Below are 19,784 nucleotides of genomic sequence, written 5' to 3'. Positions count from 1 at the left end.
CCAACTGTACATTCTCTGGCTTGTTTTATCAGCGCTTTTGCCTCTTGTGCTGTCATACGGATCCACGTGAATGGGCCTGCTTTTGTGGCAAATTGATAAGAGGAAGAGAAAGAAAACATAATGGGGATTCCCCGCTCAATGTTCACACAACAGAGGCCCCATTTTCCTAGTTTCCTATTATGAAAGATAGCTTTCTTCCTCACTGCTGTCACCCACCCGTGGTGGCAGTATAGTTCTATGATTAGTCCTGGTCTTGTAGCAAGGTTGGAAGTGAACAACAGGGAAAAGATTCTTTTCCCAGTCCCAGAAAAATGGGATTGGAGTTTTTGCTCTTCATACCTGGCATTTAGTGCTCAGATTCAGCCTGACTTGAGCTCAAAGTTAGGATATAAAAGGAGGAAAAACAAAAACCAAACAGAACACTCATCACCACTGTATCTTTGACTCTGTTATCCAGTATGTCTGCTACTATTTACTATTCAGATTCCTCAAGAAGTTGCTTTTTCTACTTTGCCCAGAGTTTTTAGTTGTAATCAGTGGGAGAGAGAGGCTTGCAGTGGTCCTCCTTGTTGGATGGTACTGGAAATCCCATTAATAATCTATAATGTGCTATTTTACTGTTTCTTTTCTCTTTCTTTTTTTTTTTTTGTGATTCAGATGTCAGTCTTATTTAGAAACCAGATTAATTACTAATCTATATAGAAAGCAGCATATAAAAATAAATAAATTTATTAATAATCAAATTCAGATAGTTATATATGGAAATAAAATATTAGGAACATAATTATTTATTTTTCCACCATGGAAATAATTTCAAATTATTTTAAAGGATTTCAATTTTCAAATCCTCATTTAGACTATCTTAGAATTAAGTATACAGTTGTCTCTTTGTATTATCAGGTTATCCTATGATCCAGATCCCAACTGATCTCTTAGCCTCCGTCTTGCCCCTCCCTGTTCAATCTAATCTTCACATAGCAGCTAAAATAATGATTTCCAAACCTGAAGTAGATAATCTTTTTCATCATTTTGAAACTTTATGATGGCTTCTCATTATACGTGTAAAATCTAGACTTCCTTCCTATAAAACCCCAAGTTCTCTGGCCCCTCCTTGTCGCACAGACCTCATCTCATGCTACTCTACTCCTAGCCTTCCAGCCACCATGGCCTTTTTCTTTTTCTTTATCTTTTCTAAAAGCCAGCTTCTGCTGTACATCCCTTGCATGGCTAATTTTTTCCTTATAACTAGAATCTCGTTGGATATTACCTCTCCCTGCAGAGAACACCCTCTCCCAGTCACTGGATGTCACATTAATCTGTTGTATTTTGTTTTTAAGCTTTTATGATTATCTGAATTTATTTGTTATAAAATTTATTTTCTTGTTTTTTTCCCCCTGCACCCACACACACACTTGGTTCTGTTTTGTTCACTATGGTACTTCCATGTCCAAGAACAGTGTCTGGCACATAGTAGCCTCTCAGCAAATAATAGCAATGAGTTTTAAAAATGGTAAATTACTGTACCTAAGATGATATGAAAACAGTATCATCAATATGACTGTTCTGTCATCATTTTTCACCTTGGAGTATACAGGCTTCTTAGTCTCCCTCCATCCACTCTTCCCCCTACACCTGCACTCTAATTGCTTCCTCCCTAGTTCAAGTGATCTTTTAAAAGCCTTCATCATGTTCTACTTCTGCTTAAACCCTTCTTTCACTGACTTCCTGTTCATCTGGACCAAAGTTCTTAGCGTGACCTTTAAATACTCTTGGCACATGCGGATCCCAGGTGGGGTGCTCTCTATGCTCCTTTGGGCCAGGGACCCCCTCCTCTCTCATATGTTATTTTACAGTAGGCTGTGTGACTTTATTCTGTAACGGTTTTGAAAGTTGTCATTGTACATTGATTTGACTGTCCTTCTCTGCTGAACTTTCAACAAATTCCAGAATGTCAGGGATGGGTTTTGACTTTTGTTTTACACTGTATCACTAGTACTAAAACATAGGAGGTGCTTAACTGGTGATTGTTGAAAGAATTTTTAAAAGTAGAAAAGCTATCATGTGATCCAGGTGCATGACTAGAAGTTTGAATTAGTACATAAATGCATTTATTAATTAGGCCCATTTACCATTTCTCTAGGTAACTATTTGTTAGTTTAGATAAAGTGATCAATAAATAACTACTTTGAATGATATTTTTAATACTCTACAAGGATAGTTGAATTTAGTATGTTACACATTTACTAGCAAATTTAAAGGTGTCACCATTTTAAAACTAGTTATTATTAGGTTTAAAAAATCATCTCCACTAATAAATAATTAGACTTTATCATAAAATGATAAATAGAAATCAGTTTGTATATTTAGAATTTTTCTTTAAAAATTGTATTTTAGTATAGTTCTTTAATATCAAAACAAAAATAGTTTATGAAATAAAACATTTTTATAGATCAATTAAAATATTTCTCAAAATTTTTTATTTGAAGGAAATGGTATAAACACTTGAAAATTTCTGATATTTTGAGAATTTTAGATTATTATATTTAAGGTAATTTAGTTTAGTAAATTGTTTTTAAAACTAAAGATAGGTTTGAGAATATTTACCCTTGTTTCTTCATCTGAGCTTTGGGACTTTATAGTTAAAACCCCCTTTATGCTTTTTAAGTAGATCTTTGATATAAGACCTTGTTCAGTTAGCTGTCATTTAAAAGACATTAATAGAGTGATTTACCCTAGTTCATGGATGATAATTTATATCCTTCAAATAGTCCCACTTTAGTTTTTTATACCAAAAAGGGGGATATCTGATGTTAGCTATCCAAAGTTAAGTACTTGAGGTTAATGGTGTCTTTACATTTTATGTCCCCTTGATGTCAAACAACCTTAAAGGTTCTAGCGTTGATTATAATCAGTAGTGAAAATGAGAATTGCTCAAAGGAGTCTGTTTTGTAGAAAAAGATACTTCCTTTTTTTATACACTGAAGAAAAGAATAAGTAATATACATGTTTTATAGTTATTATTTGAAAGATTTATAGAAGATGAAATAGGATTTCAATAGCAGATGTACTCTTTTATCTAGCAGATAATATGTATATGACTTCTGTTACGTTATTTAGGCACTGAACATGTAATTTGATGTCAGGTTTAGAATTCCCTAGGTCTCAGTTATATTATCTTTGAAAAGCTACTGTGTGTTTTTGTTTGGTGGTTGTTGTTTTTGTGGATGGGGGGTATTTCATTGAAACTTGTGTAAGACTAGTAGAAAATCTAAAAATGTCAGTCAAAATTTAAACCAAGTCATTATTTGTATTTTTGTTAAGAAAAATTGTAGCAAAGGGCAACCTATATAATAATCGTCTTTGGCCTTGATACTCTTTCTCCAAGTTTTAAACTTGGAGTAATATTTTCAGATATTCTTTGTCAAAACATTTACTTCTAAGGAAGCTCTTTTTAAAATCTATTTTGCTGTTTATCTACTTATTTGTAATTGTCTAAATTATAGCATTGGCCTTATGTAACTCTTTTGTAGGAAGGTGCTTTTGAAGCCCAGGTGGTCTACAGGAGGACCACACAGGCCAATAGCAGTGTTCTGCTGGGCAGCTCCATTGTGCACCCTCCCCCAATAATCAGTACATGCAACTGATCATATAGGGTAATGTGCAGAATTGGCATAGCTCAAAACAGTCCTCTACTACTGCTGGAAGATGTGACCAAATCTTGTGCCTCATTGATAGCTCGTGGTAAGTGATGATACATGAGGCACTCTCCCTGTTTGGGGCAAATTAAATTGCCTTCTACAAGAGACTGTCAACTTTTATCACAGTAGAAGTTTATCGTTTCGTACTAGGAAAGACTTTTGGATCATCACAATAATCTAGGAAACCCTTTAAAAGTAGAGGATCCTGGACCACACCCACGGTTGTCTCAATCTCATCCTTTTTTTCAATCTCTTTCTCTCCCACAAACACACCACATGCGTGCACACGCACACACACACCCCCTAAATACCTGTCCCCAGGTGATTTGGATGATCAGCATGTTCATGAACTTGGTCTGATCTGGTCCTGCCCTTCTCTGTTGTAGATGTGGATGGTAGGACCCAGAGAGGTTAATTTTGCATTGGAATTCTCTTTACTTGATTGATTCCTGGTCTACTTTGTTTTTTTTCTGAGACATCAAGCAGCTTTAAGTCTATGGAATGCCTGGAGAGACAACAATATGTCCAGTAATGACAATGAAATAAATAGAAATATTTGCATTTGTGTGTTATTACACATTAACTTAAGTTGGGTAGTTATATTTGTGATTATTTTTGGAATTAGACCTTGTTTCCATTCAGTCTCAGAATCCTTAATGAATTCTTCTTAAAACTTGTTTTATTCTGATGCGTGTGTAATATTGTATACTATCCTATATGTGATAGTTTTAGTTTATTACTAGATTGACTGTAGTTTTAGTTCTTTATCTGCATTTTATCAATACCAAGAAACATATATATTCAGCTCATGGATTAGATAGCTTTATATTTCAAGGCTCTGATTTTATTTAAGTTTACTATTTTTCCACTCGCTTTCTTTATATCATATTCAATGTTTGATATCATCATCAGGAAGGATAGTGAAGTTACCACAAATCTTGTACAGAGTTGTATAATTCATGGAATAAACTTTTGTTAATTATAAATTTTATCAGAAATAGTGCTTTTTAGGGAAGTCCCTGGCGGTCCAGTGGTTAGGACTCCATGCTCTCACTGCCAAGGGCCCCTGTTTGATCCCTGGTTGGGGAACTAAACTCACACAAGCCACGCAGTGTGGGCCAAAAAAATAAAAGCAATGTAGAAATAATGCTTTTTAATTGCTAAGAAGAGTTACAATTTTCAGTTATTTAAATTATGAATAAGTTTATTCTCTTTACATAGCACCAATAGACTTCTACTTTTATTCCTTTACTGGGTACAGTATTTTAAATACATTCACTGATTAAAACATTCATAAATTAATAGCTAACATTTATCAAGGAATTTACATTATGCTACATGCTATACTAAGCTCTTTATTTGCACTTATCTAATCTTCATAACCACACTTCGTGGTAGAAACTGTTATCTTCATTTTACAGATGAGGAAACTGAAATATTGAACAGTTAAGTCAGAGGGAAAGTAAATGTTGGAGCATGTACTCAGGTCTATCTTGCCTGAGCCTTAGCTTTTAATCATGAGGCTGTAATACCTCTACTTTATAATTTCATTAAATTGAACAGGGCAGTTTAATTTTACCAATTCATTAAGCATTTTCTTTCCTGGAAATTACTTTAAAGTTTAATCAAAGATCATCATCAGCATTTTTTTTCTTAAAATTTACAACCACTGTGTGTTCATACAGACCCTACCGACATACTTACCTGTTTTTCTGTCTTTCCATCTATAGACACACATATTTGCATTTACTATACTTGAGAATTTTCCTGTTTTCCTTCAGTAATTGACTTCTAGCTTTGTTCCTTTGTAGTCAGAAAAGATACTTTGTATGATTTCAGTCTTTTTAAATATATTGAGACTTGTTTTATGGCTTAACATATGGTGTGTCCTGGACAGTGTTCCATGTGCACTTGAGAAGATTGTATATTCTGTTGTTGGCTGGTGTTTTATGTTTGTTAGGTCTACTTGGTTTACAATCTTGAGTCCTTTCTTTCCTTACTGATCTTCTTTCTAGACGTTCTGTCAATTTTCATTGTAGAACTGTCTGTTCCTCCCTTCAATTCTGTCAATGTTTGCTTCATATATTTTCATGTTCTATTGTTTGGTGCATATGTTTGTAATTGTTATATCTTCTTCATGGTTTGACCCTTTTATCAATATATAATGTCCTTCTTTGTTGTAGCAGTTTTTGACTTAAAGTCTATTTTGTCTAATATTGTTATAGCCAAGTATCTCTTTTTTTGCTTATTTTCTTTTCCATACTTTTACTTTGGTTCTTAAATGAGTCTCTTGTAGACAACATACAGTTGCATCATGATTTTTTTTTTAATCCATTTTTGCTAATCTCTGCCCTTTTTTTTTTTTTTTTTTGCGGTACACGGGCCTCTCACTGTTGTGGCCTCTCCCGTTGCGGAGCACAGGCTCCGGACGCGCAGGCTTAGCGGCCATGGCTCACGGGCCCAGCCACTCCGCGGCATGTGGGATCTTCCTGGACCGGGGCACGAACCCGCATCCCCTGCATCGGCAGGCGGACTCTCAACCACTGCGCCACCAGGGAAGCCCTGATCTCTGCCTTTTGATTGAAACTTTAATCAATTTACATTTAAGTTAACTACTGATAAGAAAGAACTTACTTCTGCCATGATGCTGTTGTTTTCTGTATGTTTTATACCTTATTTCTCCTCATTTCCTCCATTACTGCTTTTTCTTGTGTTTGGTTGCATTTTTCTATTTTTGTTCTGTAGTGACCATTTTGGTTCCCTTCTCATTCCTGTTGTGTAAATTTTAGATCTCTTCTTTGTGGTTATCATAGGGATTAAATGATAAAATTTAAATCCTAAATTTTTAACAATCTACTTCAAGTCGATAACCAAACTTAACTTTAGAGCATACAAAATATGTGCTCCTATACTGCTCTTTTTCCCTTTTAATGTGTCATAAATTACATTTTTTTTTAACTTTCCGTATAATCCAAGTGAAAACCAGCTGAGAAGTTCAGCTTCATTAATTGTGGCATGCAGGCTCAGTAGTTGTGGCTCACAGGCTTAGTTGCTCTGTGGCATGTAGGATCTTCCCAGACCAGGGCTAGAACCTGTGTCTACTACATTGGCAGGCAGATTCTTAACCACTGCGCCACCAGGGAAGCCCATAAATTACATTTTTATACATTGTTGCTCAGTTGTATTAACTTATAATTATTTTTATCCATTTGTTTTTATATCCTGTAGGAAGCAAAGGGTGGCATCACAAACCTTAAATACAACAGTGCTGGCTTTTTGTTTGCTCACATATTCACCTTTACCAGAGATCTTTATTTCTTCCCACGGCTTTGAGTTACTGTGTGGTATTCTTTCCTTTCAGCCTGAAAGACTGCCATTAGCTTTTCTTTTTTTTTTTTTTTGGCGGTACGCGGGCCTCTCACTGCTGTGGCCCCTCCCGCCGCGGAGCACAGGCTCCGGACGCACAGGCCCAGCGGCCATGGCCCACGGGCCCAGCTGCCCCGCAGCATGTGGTATCCTCCCGGACCGGGGCACTAACCCGTGTCCCCTGCATCAGCAGGCGGACTCTCAACCACTGCGCCACCAGGGAAGCCCAGCTTTTCTTTTATGGTATGTCTAGTTTCAGCTTTTGTGTTTCTAGGAATGTCTTAACTTCTCACTCATTTTCAAAGGAGTATTTTGCTAGATATAAAATTCTTGGTTGATAGCCTTTTTTTAAAGCACTTTATATATAGATATAGATAGATATATATCTATATATACATATCATCCCACTCTTTTGGCCTGCATGTTTTCTGATGAGAAATCATCTGTTAATCTTACTGAGGATTCTCTGTTGTGACAAAGTACTTTTCTGTTGTATCTTTCAGGATTCTCTCTTTGTTTTTGTCTTAGAACAGTTTGCTTATAATGTGTCTTGGTGTGAGTCTCTGAGTTAATCCTACCTAGAGTTAATTGAACTTCTTGGATTTGTAGATATTTGTCTTTCATCAAATTTGGGAAGTTTTTGGCCATTATTTCTTCAAATATTCTTTCTGCCTCTTTCTTCTATTTCTCAGACTCTCATAATGCATATGTTGCTGTGCGTGATGGTGTCATACAGGTTTCTTAGGGTATGCTCACTTTTCTTCACTTTTTTCCTATTTTTGCTCCTCAGACTCCATAATTTCAATTGTCATATGTTCAACTTTGTTATTTTTGTGTTTTGCCTGCTCACACCTGTGGTTGAGCCCCTCTAGTGAATTTTTCAATTCAGTTATTGTATTTTTCAGCTCCAGAAATTCTATTTCCTTTTATTATTTCTACCTCTCTATTAATGTCATTTTGTTGATTTATTCTCTACATGATTTCTTTCCTTTTTTGGTCTATGTTTTCCTTTTGCTCTTTGAACATCCTTAAGACAGTTTCAAAATCTTTGTCTAGTAATTCCAGTTATTTCTGAGGGATAGTTTCTGTCAACTTATTTTCATTCCTTTGATGAGCCATGCTTCCTGTTTCTTTGTATGCTTCATGATTTTGTTGTTTTTGACAACTTGATATTTAAATATTATATTGGTTACTCCAGAAATCAGATTCTCCCCTTCTCCTGGGTTTGTTATTTTCTATATTCTTGAAGACCATTTCAGTCCATTTGTTTAGTTATTCTCCTGAAATATTTTTTATTTTTGCAAAGACATTGTTTGACATACATAGTCATTGAAGTCTTTATTTCTTAGGTTGTGTTCAGCTAGGATTTTAACAGAGATTTTCTGAATGCCAGGAGCTAAGAAGAGCAACAAAACCCTGAACCTCTCCTTATCTTTTCAGATTATCTCTGCTGCAGCAGTCCTTCATCATTTAGCCAGGCTTGCATTCTTCCTAGTGGTCAGCTTCAGGTGGAAACTTAACAGTCTTCTCAGTTTCTGTATCATCATGCATCTTGCCCTGGGTATGTGCATAGTGTTCTACATTCCCCTGCATACCCAGGTGCTTTTGAATGTACTAATTTCTCAAAGAAACTCTCGCTAGCTTTTTCTCCCAGGCCTTAGGTGGTCTATTTTATGTTTTGATTGTATTCTTTTGCCCCAGGCATCTGCTGGCTCTTAATTTGACTTGCAGTGGGTACAAGAGCAAAGCCCACCTTTTTTTTTTTCCTTTTTTTTATTTAGATGCAAAAGAGATGAACATCTTATGTCAGTTCTTCAGGTAGCTCCTAACAAGTTAGAATTGATTTACACAATACTTTGAAAATATGGTCTTCTCTGCTCCCTCCAGAACCAGGTACTATTCTCCTGGGAACTAGCTTACTTCTTACTTACACTGGGAACTAGCTTACTTCTTCAAGACTGCTGCTGATCTAGGGAGATGGTAGAACAGGCAAGTAAAAACCCCACAGAGCTTTCCAGTTGCCATTTTCTTGGCTCATTGTTCACTTGGTTCTTGTAAATCTTTGACTATTTTCCAGAGTCATTACAAAGTTGGTTCCGACAGTTCTAGTTTTTCGACGTTTCTGTGGGAGGATGAGAACTTGGAGTTGTATCTTCTGCCACTCTGCTGATGTCATTCTGCTTTCTTTTTAAAAAGAATTCTGTTCAATATTTAACAAGAATAACAGAAGTATTATCTTCTTAAATTAAAATTGTGCACTTGAAATCATGTTATTTATTTAAAATAGTTCCTATGTATTTGTTTTACATCTGAGCTTCATTATGTAAGTTAATAATTTGAAAATATTATGTAGAAAACTAAATATGGCCATTAAATCATTAGAATGTAGATAAATTAACAGTGATAGAGAAAATGGAAAATTATTGAATAAACAAATTTCCTGTATTTACTTGAGCACTGGCTCTTAAACCTAATGAGTGGTCCTAGATTTTTAGCATAAATAGTTAGCCTACAGAGCCTGTTGTTTACCTTATTCCTGAAATGAGATAATATCCTTTGCAGCTACTGATTTCATTGATGATGCTGAGTTATTATGCTTTGCCTTAACTGAGTCAATGCAATGAATATACGTAATTTATAGATTTTTTTTGAATCATTCACTTTGAATGGGATTTCAGATTTAACTAAAACATTTCAGTAGTAATCCTCATTCATTTAAAAGACACACAAGGTTTTAGGTGTTTACACTATTCATTTATGCCATATTATCCTATCACAACTAAAATGTGGCTATCCATAAGTTTGCTTTCAACTTAAGTTTGAACCAAATATTTTCCCCTTACTATTAATAATTCATCACACATACATGATGACATTTCTCTAACAATTCAGAGATCAGCCTTTTTAAAACTTATGTAATATTTTTCAGAATTCATACTTAGTACCATGTGATCCTCTAAAGCTTGATTTTTTTTTTACATGTAAACTGAAGAAGGCACAGTTGAGTAGGTGTGCTTACTTACAGCATTATTCTGGTTGTTTTTAACCTAGCCTCGTTTAAAATCTTCATCCCCCCCTTATAAAGCAGATATTTGTGCATAAAAAGCACTCTGGAAATCTGTAAACTTTGTTCAGCATGGTTTCAGCAGTGCACAGATAGATACTGTAAATGCTCTTAGCTAAGCATGACTACAGTAAGAGCTAAAAAAGGAGTCCAAATTTAATTTATCCTATTTAAGTCACCGTTATACATATTATTATTTTAATAAGTTAGATACATATATGTTAGGGATTACTAATGGAAAATACTATGTTGTTTGTATTCTCATTAAAAACAATGTAACTATGAGCATATTCTTTTCAAATCAGCCAACTTATTTTAATTCTGAATGTTATGAACTCATTTCACAAAGTTACTTACCAATTAATGAGAAATGAATGTGTTATGTAAATTTCAAACTGTAATGGTCACAGATAATTGATGAACCATTCCTACAAATATATATGTTGTACAATTACACATGCATATAGCGACATACAAAATTCGTACGTTATATATTGTATATAATTTATGTATTTATTTAAGATTTACTCAGTAAACACATCCATTTTATTTTACTGGCTTAGTTTACATTAAATATTGGAATACCTTTAAAGTCACAATTGTATTTTTAAAATTTACTCTATTGTTAAATTACTTTTCAAGCAAATGAAAGGAACTCTGTTAACATATTTAAGTATTTGTGCTGTTTGGTTTTTAAAGGCCTTTGTGTGAGATTACTTTAAAAATGTATTTTTGCCTGTGTGTGTGTGTGTGTGTGTGTGTGTGTGTGTGTGTGTGCGTGTGTTTGTGTGTTTGGGAGAGAGAGAGAGGGAAAGTCTAAAAACAACCTATGTATCCTTGTTACAGTTATAACCTGACAACTTAATTCAAGAATCAGAACAGCAACTAAAAACATCATATTAAACTCTCTTGCACCCTCTGTCGTTATTTTTGAGGAACACTACATATACTTTCCCATGGCTGTATTGGCATTAGACTTACTAAAATCCTGATAAAATTAATACTTTGTTATATTTACCTCCAAATTAGGTTGATAATAAAGTAGCATTTGTTTTTAATTCTTAGTTGGTCTTTTCTTGTGATACAGATATGTTTTTGTTGTATAACAGCTTAAATGAAAAATGAGCCTTTCTGTTTGTCTTTGATCTCTCCTGTTTACCAGTTTTAAGCCCCTCCAAGTGTTTCACACAAATGAAAATCTCTACCGGATATAGCACACTGTATATACCATTTTCCAGAATTACAAATTCTGTCTGTTCCTTGGTAAACCTTTCAATTGTCAGACAGTTACCTTCCAAAGTAAGAGTCTGGAATCGTCCATACTAAAATTAAGAATTTATAACTGTAAGGAACAGATGTTTTCATAAACATTTGCTATAATTAATTTCATCTAGAGGATTGAAGGAACAAAGCAGTTTTTCCCACTTCAAAACTTTATAGCCTTTTCCCCATATAGCAAACTCTGAAATCTTTTCTCTAATATTGTTGTGAGAAACAACTGTACTCCTTATTTGGTATGTTTTAGAGAAAGAAAAGCTGCTGTTTTTCCTTATTACAATCCTTTGAGGGTTACATTTAATGTGATATATTCGTTTCCATACAGGTATAAAATGAAGAAAACTTTCGTGATGTATTTTGATGACAAAACTTTGGTGTTTAAAAAACTGAAAATCTCTTAATTCTTTGAAGTATTTTATATTTATTATGATAAATATAAGCAGAGGACAAGAAATATTCCATTGGTGAGATTTTATGTATTTAAGTAATCATAATCTTTAGTTTTAAAGACAAAGAAAGCTTATATTTTAAATGTATGATGTAGTACTTATTCTGTGCTGATTGTGGAACGTTTTACAGGAAATGTCTGCAAGCTGTTAAATAACATGTGTTGTAGGAAATTTTCATTTAGCAAGACAGGGAGAGACTAATTTTCCTTAAATCTTTTTAGTTTATTTATGATAATACCATTAATTTTTTTAAAAAGCAAATGAAGTATGTTGCATGAGTCATCTTACGGTACCCATGTTTACAAAGAATTAACAGAGTATACTCAACTAGATTGATCTTAAACATTTAAGTGTTTTGGATTATTTTCTTCTATAAAATTTGGCAACATTTTCAAATGCTGTAATCCATTTCAGTGTTTTTGTTTAATGAAAAGAAACCCCAAAAACCGGAAAGTGTATTTTGAAAAAAAGAGTAGACTTAAAAGTTCAGTAAGTGAGCTCAGACCAATTCTCATTCTTCTAAACACTTTGGATGCAGCTGCAAAGATTTTGAAGAGAACCAACATTTTTGACTAGTCAGTCAGCTATAAAATGTGCAAAGAAAAATAGGTAGCTATCATTAAAATTACACTTTTGCTTTCAATAACCATTAATGAGCAACATAATCATATATGTATGGTACCTTAAGTGCTATATTCAGTAATTTAAAATAATCTTGCCTCTAAACTGAAAGGTCTGTAATTAGTATTTGACTTAACCAGGACCACTGTGATGATCTCCCGTGGTACTTTAGAATGTTCAAAGTGGAGTGAAAGTATAAATAACAATTGAATAAATCATTTAAATTATTAAGCTTTAAATATATTAAAAGTGAATATAACCTGATGTTTGAAAGTTGCATTATAGGAATTAGGAGTATAAAATGTAATCAGATTCTGGTCTATTTAATTTGTTTCTAAGAATAAATGATATATTTAATAGTAGTATCTATGGTTTCCTAAAAACTATACTTTTAAGTATATATTTTAAATTTTAAGCTAAAATTAATTTTCTTTGAGTAAGAATATATATTATATTATGGCATTGGCAAGCATTTGTTTAAACTTCTTTAGCAAATTTATTCTTATTCTATGATCTCTAAACTGATAGGTATGAATTTGTTCTAATCTGATTTTATGAATATGCTTGAGAGGAATTGGTTTTTTTCCCTAAAAGTTTGATATTACTACATGAGGCAGAAATACCTTTTGATGTTGTTGTTTTTTTATTTTTTTAAACTGCTGGACTTTTGCCCACAGTTAAAACATAAAGTTTGGGGAAGACTATTAAGATGTATTAAAAGCTCCTTAGAATGCATTCTTTTTTTTTTTTTAACATTTTTATTGGAGTATAATTGCTTTACAATGGTGTGTTAGTTTCTGCTGTATAACAGAGTGAATCAATTATACATATACATATGTCCCCATATCTCTTCCCTCTTGCATCTCCCTCCCACCCTCCCTATCCCACCCCTCTAGGTGGTCACAAAGCACCAAGCTGATCTCCCTGTGCTATGTGGCTGCTTCCCCCTAGCTATCTATTTTACAGTTGGTAGTGTATATATGTCCATGCCACTCTCTCACTTCATCCCAGCATACCCTTCCCCCTCCCCGTGTCCTCAAGTCCATTCTCTAGTAGGTCTGCGTCTTTATAGAATGCATTCCTGATCACCACCTCCCAGCTTTCTGTTCTCCCTCTCTGCAGGCCAGATTCCTAGAGAGTGGAGGACTGGGGGGCCAGGGGGTGAGGTGGGCCGGGGGAGGGTATTCCATGTCTGCTGTCTGCCTGCTCTCTTTTGACTCTGCCAATGGACAGGACACTAATAAAAAGTTGCCCTTTGTTTATAAGCATTAGTTTGTGATTAAATGGTGTATAAATTTTGGTTTTGTCTGTGAATCATAAGCAGAAGATGGCTGCATTATACTTCATTTGTTCCTGTTTGCAATTACTTCTGTAGTATTCCTATCCAAGTTAGGAGTGGTGGTGTTAGTCTATATTTTAACATCAAAATGAATTTTTTGTTTAAAGGACTCTGATTACAAAAGATATTTGGGGGAGGGATAAGGCGATATTTGTTGTTTTGACTCAGTAACTGCGTGGAGCTGTCACACAGTAGCTTTTCAACTGGAATACTCAAGTTTCATAATCTCAGTATTTTTAATTTTTTTTTCCAGGAGATTCAAATCAAAATGGAAGAAGAACAAGTTCTACTTTAGACTCTGATGGAACTTTTAATTCCTATAGGTAGGTGATGAATACGTAGATATATAATATTACAAGATATCTAATCTTACAGGGTTCTAAAAAATCTGACAAATGTGAAGAATATTTGTGGTATGCAATTGTCCTGCAGACTTATTGAGTAATTGAAAATGTAACATTCTTAGTTCTTGAGTAGATGGACTTATTGTAGATATCTGTCATCATCCTAGAGTAGGATGGTTAGAATGAAATGCGTATGTAGTATTAAGCTTCAATATAATGCATTTTTGTTTTAGTTTTTTCAGTATATCTCTTATAGTACTAAAGGCTTCCTTTGTTTAAGTTTCCTGCTAATACAGAGTGTACTGCTTGTGAGCATCTCAGAGAGTATAAAATATAATCCGTGGTTACATTAAGTGCTGTTTGTTAACATCCCGTTTGGCTCTTCAGCAAACAGGGCAGTTACATCTCAATTAACAATTTTTAAAACGGATACAGCAATTAAGGAAACATGCATCTTATCTAGTTATTTGTTACTATTCTCTTTATAACTTGAATTTGCTTGAGTAAATGTTTATATATTTTGTATCTTCTTAACAGGGAAACCTAGGAAGAAGAAAGATTAATGTATTTCCAGTAATATTTGAAAATTCATATACTGAACCAAAGTGATGTAAGAACTAGGTTGTTCTCTTTTGGGGAATAAAAAGTAGAGATCGAGTAATAATACATTTTGGCATTATAGGTAGCAATGCAGATTCTTGAAGAAGTACTTTAATTGGAGTACATTGCCCTTATGGTTAATAAGTTCCAATACTTGTGTGTTGATGCTATAAAATATATGCAAGAACCACTGTACACTTGGAAACTCATTAGAATATTAAGCTATAATTCCTTCTTTTCTATAATAAGTATGGAATTTATGCTGAGAATCTTTATCTTTTTCTTGAACACATATTCTGTATACCTAGCTGGAAATGTGTCATTTGTTTCTTCAGATCCCAGGCAAGCTGTTAACATCTAGAGTAGGGCCTTATATTCAGGAAGCACTTAATAAAAGTGTGGTAATTGTGAAAGTTTTTACAGTTTGTTTATGAATTCCAGAAATGAGGTGGTAATTGAGATGCTTGACATCTTTATTTTATACCAGTTGGGGTCTTTATAAATAATCAGTCATTCAAGTGTCACAGATACTACAGAAGGCTTATGTTCCCATGGTGTTCTTGAAGCATATTATAACAGCAGTAAAAGCTCACGTGTTGTCATTCTATTTTCTCTGTACCCATCCCACCTTATAAATGTTGGAGTTCTCCAGAACCTTCTTTTAGTGCTGAAGTGTAATATAAAGTTTGGAATTTGACATATTAAATAATAGGTAGAATCCTCTATCTGAACACGTTGATCACACCAAAAAAAAAAAAAAAGATGAATAAAAAATATATTTATTTATGGCCATGCTGCACAGCTTACAGGATTTCAGTTCCCCAACCAGGGATTGAACCTGGGCCACAGCAGTGAAAGTGCAGAATCCTGACCACTAGACCACCAGGGAACTCTCTATAAAAGATATTTAAATAAATATTCATGTTTGTCATGTAACTGAGGAATGCTAAGATGATAACATGTGTGAAATCCATGGTGGGAATATCAGTATTAGATATAAATACAGTTTAAAAAAATCCAAGACAAAAGGAAAATAAAGATGTATTTCAAAGGCAGGAAAACCCATATGTATATATCAACTTCATTGGTGAATTATACTTCATACCTGCATTTGTAGTTAGCTAATTATAGTAACTAATGGACAGCAAGTTAAGAGAAATGTGTTAATATGAAGGCACAGTGTTATCTGGTAGTTTATTTTGTTCTTGAGTAGTTTGAAGATTAAAGTATCTTAGTATTATTGAATGATAATTGTACTTTGAAAATAAACTCCTAATGCAACTTTGCACAGTAAATACTAATGTTGTTAACTAATATAGTTTTAATCAATGCCTGTCAGTGTTGTAATGTTAGGATATTAATTTATGGTTGTAAGTAAAAAGGCAAGATAAAAAGCTCAGGTAGTACAGTGTATAAAAATGAGCTTTTAATAGTTGGCAGGCCAGTGCTGTTATTAAATAGTAGTATAGTATTTAAGGTGTGAAATGAATATTTTGCTACTGAATAGGCAATAGCTCTTACAATATAATGAGCTTACTTGTGAATTTGACACTTGGGTTAAATGCAGAATTCATAGAAGCACAGCTCTAGGGTATATTTTCATATCAGGTTAACTGATAAAACCTAGGAATTGTTGCAGAATCACGCTAAAATGGCAACAGAATTGTCAATAAAATTTACTTTTGAAAATGAAAATTATTTTTCCATTACTATCGGAGCTCTTTTAAAGCAAGTAGAAATAGGTTATTAGAAAAATGTGAATGTTCCAACCGTCAAATATCTTTAGCCTAACAAGTCTACCTTTGTGTTTTAAACCACCTCAGAAATCCTGACCTTTCTTCGCAGATAATTCTGGCTGTCAACCTAGTACTAGGATACTCAAGCTATATATGCTGTGCCTTAGGATAATGATTAGCTCTAATTTTTTATCTACAGAATGGACATTATAATGTCTGACCTGCTTCCTTCCCACAACTGTTTTAAAGATCGAGATAGGACTGTATAAGATAAAGCCTTTTGAAAATCTAAATGCAAAGCCATGCATTAATATTATTAATTCTTTGTGCTTACCTCATGTGAACTGGCAACTTTGCTGCCTTATTGTTCACTTAACCTTCCACGTGTGTACCCTTTTATAGCATGTGCCAAGGTTTTATTAACTTTCCAATTCAGTCTTGAATTGGTCACCTAAGTCTATATTCTTTCCATTATTTGTTTATATTATTGTGGTCTTAGATGGTCAGTTATAAGAGGGCACAGTCTCTTTTTTTGTTGTTGTTGTTTTGTTTTTTGTTTATTAATAATATCTAAACATAGCGAGTTGGTTCGTATCCTGACTCCAAATGGAGACTTTGGACAAGTCTTCGGTTCAGTTTCCTCACCTTGAATGTGGGGATAATAAAACACATTTGTTACAAGGAGTTAATGGGCTAATGTTGTGTGGCAGATGCTGAATAAATATTAGCTGCTTTTATCTTCCAGTCCATGTCATCCTCATCATTGTCATCATTGTTAATCTTCTGGTATTGTAGAATATTTTTACCGTGCGCTAATGTAGAGACACCAAAAGGAAGATTTAAAAACAAAATGTCTTACAGGAAAGTAACTTCTGTTTTTTAGCAGAAAGGAGGCTAAGAACAAGCTTAACCTGAGGCTTGATACTCTGTCTCTGCTGTATATTCCAGGTTGCCTTTGTATAACACATTTGTACACATAGTAGAGATAAGAAGAAGATGTTTTATTGAGTATAAATTCAGAGGTGGATTTTTGGAATTTTGACAAAGTTTGAAATTTACAATCAATGGACCGTATCTATAGCTTTATGTGCCTAAGGCTCATAGATTTGTTTTTCAGAGGCTAGGAGGTTTCACTTTGGATTTGTGTCTCTTGTGGTTTGCATCTTTGATTCAGATAGAGTACAGCTGCATTTAACTCCTAAGGCACCAGTATGATGATTATATGGTGCCTGGGTAATAGCTAGATCTTGTTTTGGAAGTTTGTGTTAAAATTTAATTGTTTTTCTCCCAACTAATTTGCAGGTGATGTGGTAAAATGGGAAGATTAGAAGAATTGAGAAGATATTACTGGTTTATGCAGTATACCTTGTGCTTTTTAAAGACTAGTGTTAATGTCTTCTGTTAGATTAAATGAGCTTTCTCTGTTTCTTATTTCACCATTAAAACTGAGACCCTTTCAGACTGAGGGTATGAGAGCAGAGAAGTAGTTTGCCGATGAACAGTTTGCAGTAGATGTTTAACTTAGTGACTGCAGCAGGGCCACATGGTAGGAGCATTCTCTCCCCATCCCCCCTCCTCTTCCCAAGGGCAGCTGACCTTCTCCTCTCCAAAGAGGCGAGCCCCTTGCCAGCACATATGACTACAGACTATTACATTAATCTGTTTAGCTGTAGTACCAGCTGCTTGCATGTTTTTAATTATCTTATTAGATGGTATAACAGTGACCTATGTAATAAATTGAAGGTGAGCATTTAAAATTTTTCCCTTTTTTACCCTATGGTTTAAATATCTTGATTGATCAAATTATGATATTCTGCAAAAGTTCATTGGAAGTCTGTATGGTTTTTTGAGTCAGTGTAAAGCTTTTAAAAGTATAATGTTATAATTACCAGTATAAAAATAACTTCATTTTTGAAAGAGTTAGGCTGTGTTTATGTAGCCACAAATTCATGTTAAAATCTGTTGTTTTAAGAGTCAATTTAGAGAAAACTCAGACCAGTTATTTTGAGTTTCTCTGGGAAACTCAAAATATTGCTTAAATTTCAGACAGCATCTTGGCATTGTATAAATGGCATAGGATGGAATATAAATCATTTTAGATTATTTTAAAATAATTTTGTCTATTTAACTCTGATTTTCTAGATTCTGTGTATTCAGTGGTAAATCATCTTAGCTGACCCTAATTATTTTTACAATTTAATTTCACATGGTACCATTTTTTTTTTTTTTTTTCGGTACGCGGGCCTCTCACTGTTGCGGCCTCTCACTGTTGCGGCCTCTCCCGTTGTGGAGCACAGGCTCCCGACGCGCAGGCTCAGCGGCCATGGCTCACGGGCCCAGCCCCTCCGCGGCACGGGGGATCTTCCCGGACCGGGGCACGAACCCGTGTCCCCTGCATCGGCAGGTGGACTCTCAACCACTGTGCCACCAGGGAAGCCCACATGGTACCATTTTTGAGTGTATTTTCCCAAGCTGTGCCATTAGTAAAAATGTATTATCTTCTGGATTTTGACAATTGGATAATTTTCAAATAATACCTTAAATGAAATGCTGACTCCAAGAGACAGTTCAAAATAATATCAACCAGTGATTGTCCAGTTATGAGTCATAGCCAATCAACAAAACTTGTAATGATTTAGTCAGAAACCCTGATGTTGAATTTTAAAAAAAGGTAGTTGAATGCAAAAAAGAATTGCAAAATACTTATGTGTGTCTTTTGAATTAGCAAATCCTACAGCTGGCATAACAGGGTGACTTGAGCCTTGAAAAATGTGTAGTCCTTGAATAAGGACTATAAACTACACACTGTTTGTTTTTTTAACTAAGAAATATTCCTTCTTTTTGGCTTCATAGTTTTTTCCCTCTAAAGAAAGACCAAGTTTCATATTTCAAAAGAACTTTTGTTGAAGAAATAAGGGAAAAATTTCCCCTTTATATATTTTATTTTCTTTTTAAGGAAAGAAAATAAAAAGCCACTTGGCACTACAGTACTGATGGCATTATTTCTTGATATATATATATATATATATATATATATATATATATATGTGTGTGTGTATATATATATATGTGTATATATATATATATTAACGTTTTTATTGGAGTATAATTGCCTTACAATGGTGTGTTAGTTTCTGCTTTATAACAAAGTGAATCAGCTATATGTATACATATATCCCCGTATCTCCTCCCTCTTGGATCTCCCTCCCACCTTCCCTATCCCACCCCTCTAGGTGGTCACAAAGCACTGAGCTGATCTCCCTGTGCTATGCGGCTGCTTCCCACTAGC

General features: G+C 34.3%; 1 protein-coding gene across 3 annotated transcripts in view; it reads left to right on the top strand.

Moving 5' to 3' along the window:
• TBC1D5 (TBC1 domain family member 5) overlaps positions 1-19,784 on the top strand; it is a 538,071-nt gene that overhangs the window by 257,519 nt on the left and 260,768 nt on the right. For all 3 annotated transcript variants that reach the window (XM_060011527.1, XM_060011525.1, XM_060011526.1), the window contains one exon: positions 14,069-14,138. In XM_060011527.1, the coding sequence (XP_059867510.1) occupies positions 14,069-14,138 (70 nt within the window). The remainder of the gene's footprint in view (positions 1-14,068; positions 14,139-19,784) is intronic.

This window comes from Delphinus delphis, chromosome 4, assembly GCF_949987515.2.
Source record: "Delphinus delphis chromosome 4, mDelDel1.2, whole genome shotgun sequence".
Classification (NCBI taxonomy): domain Eukaryota; kingdom Metazoa; phylum Chordata; class Mammalia; order Artiodactyla; family Delphinidae; genus Delphinus; species Delphinus delphis.
The sequence above is the reverse complement of the archived record's forward strand: the minus strand, read 5'-3'. Positions and strand labels throughout refer to the sequence as shown.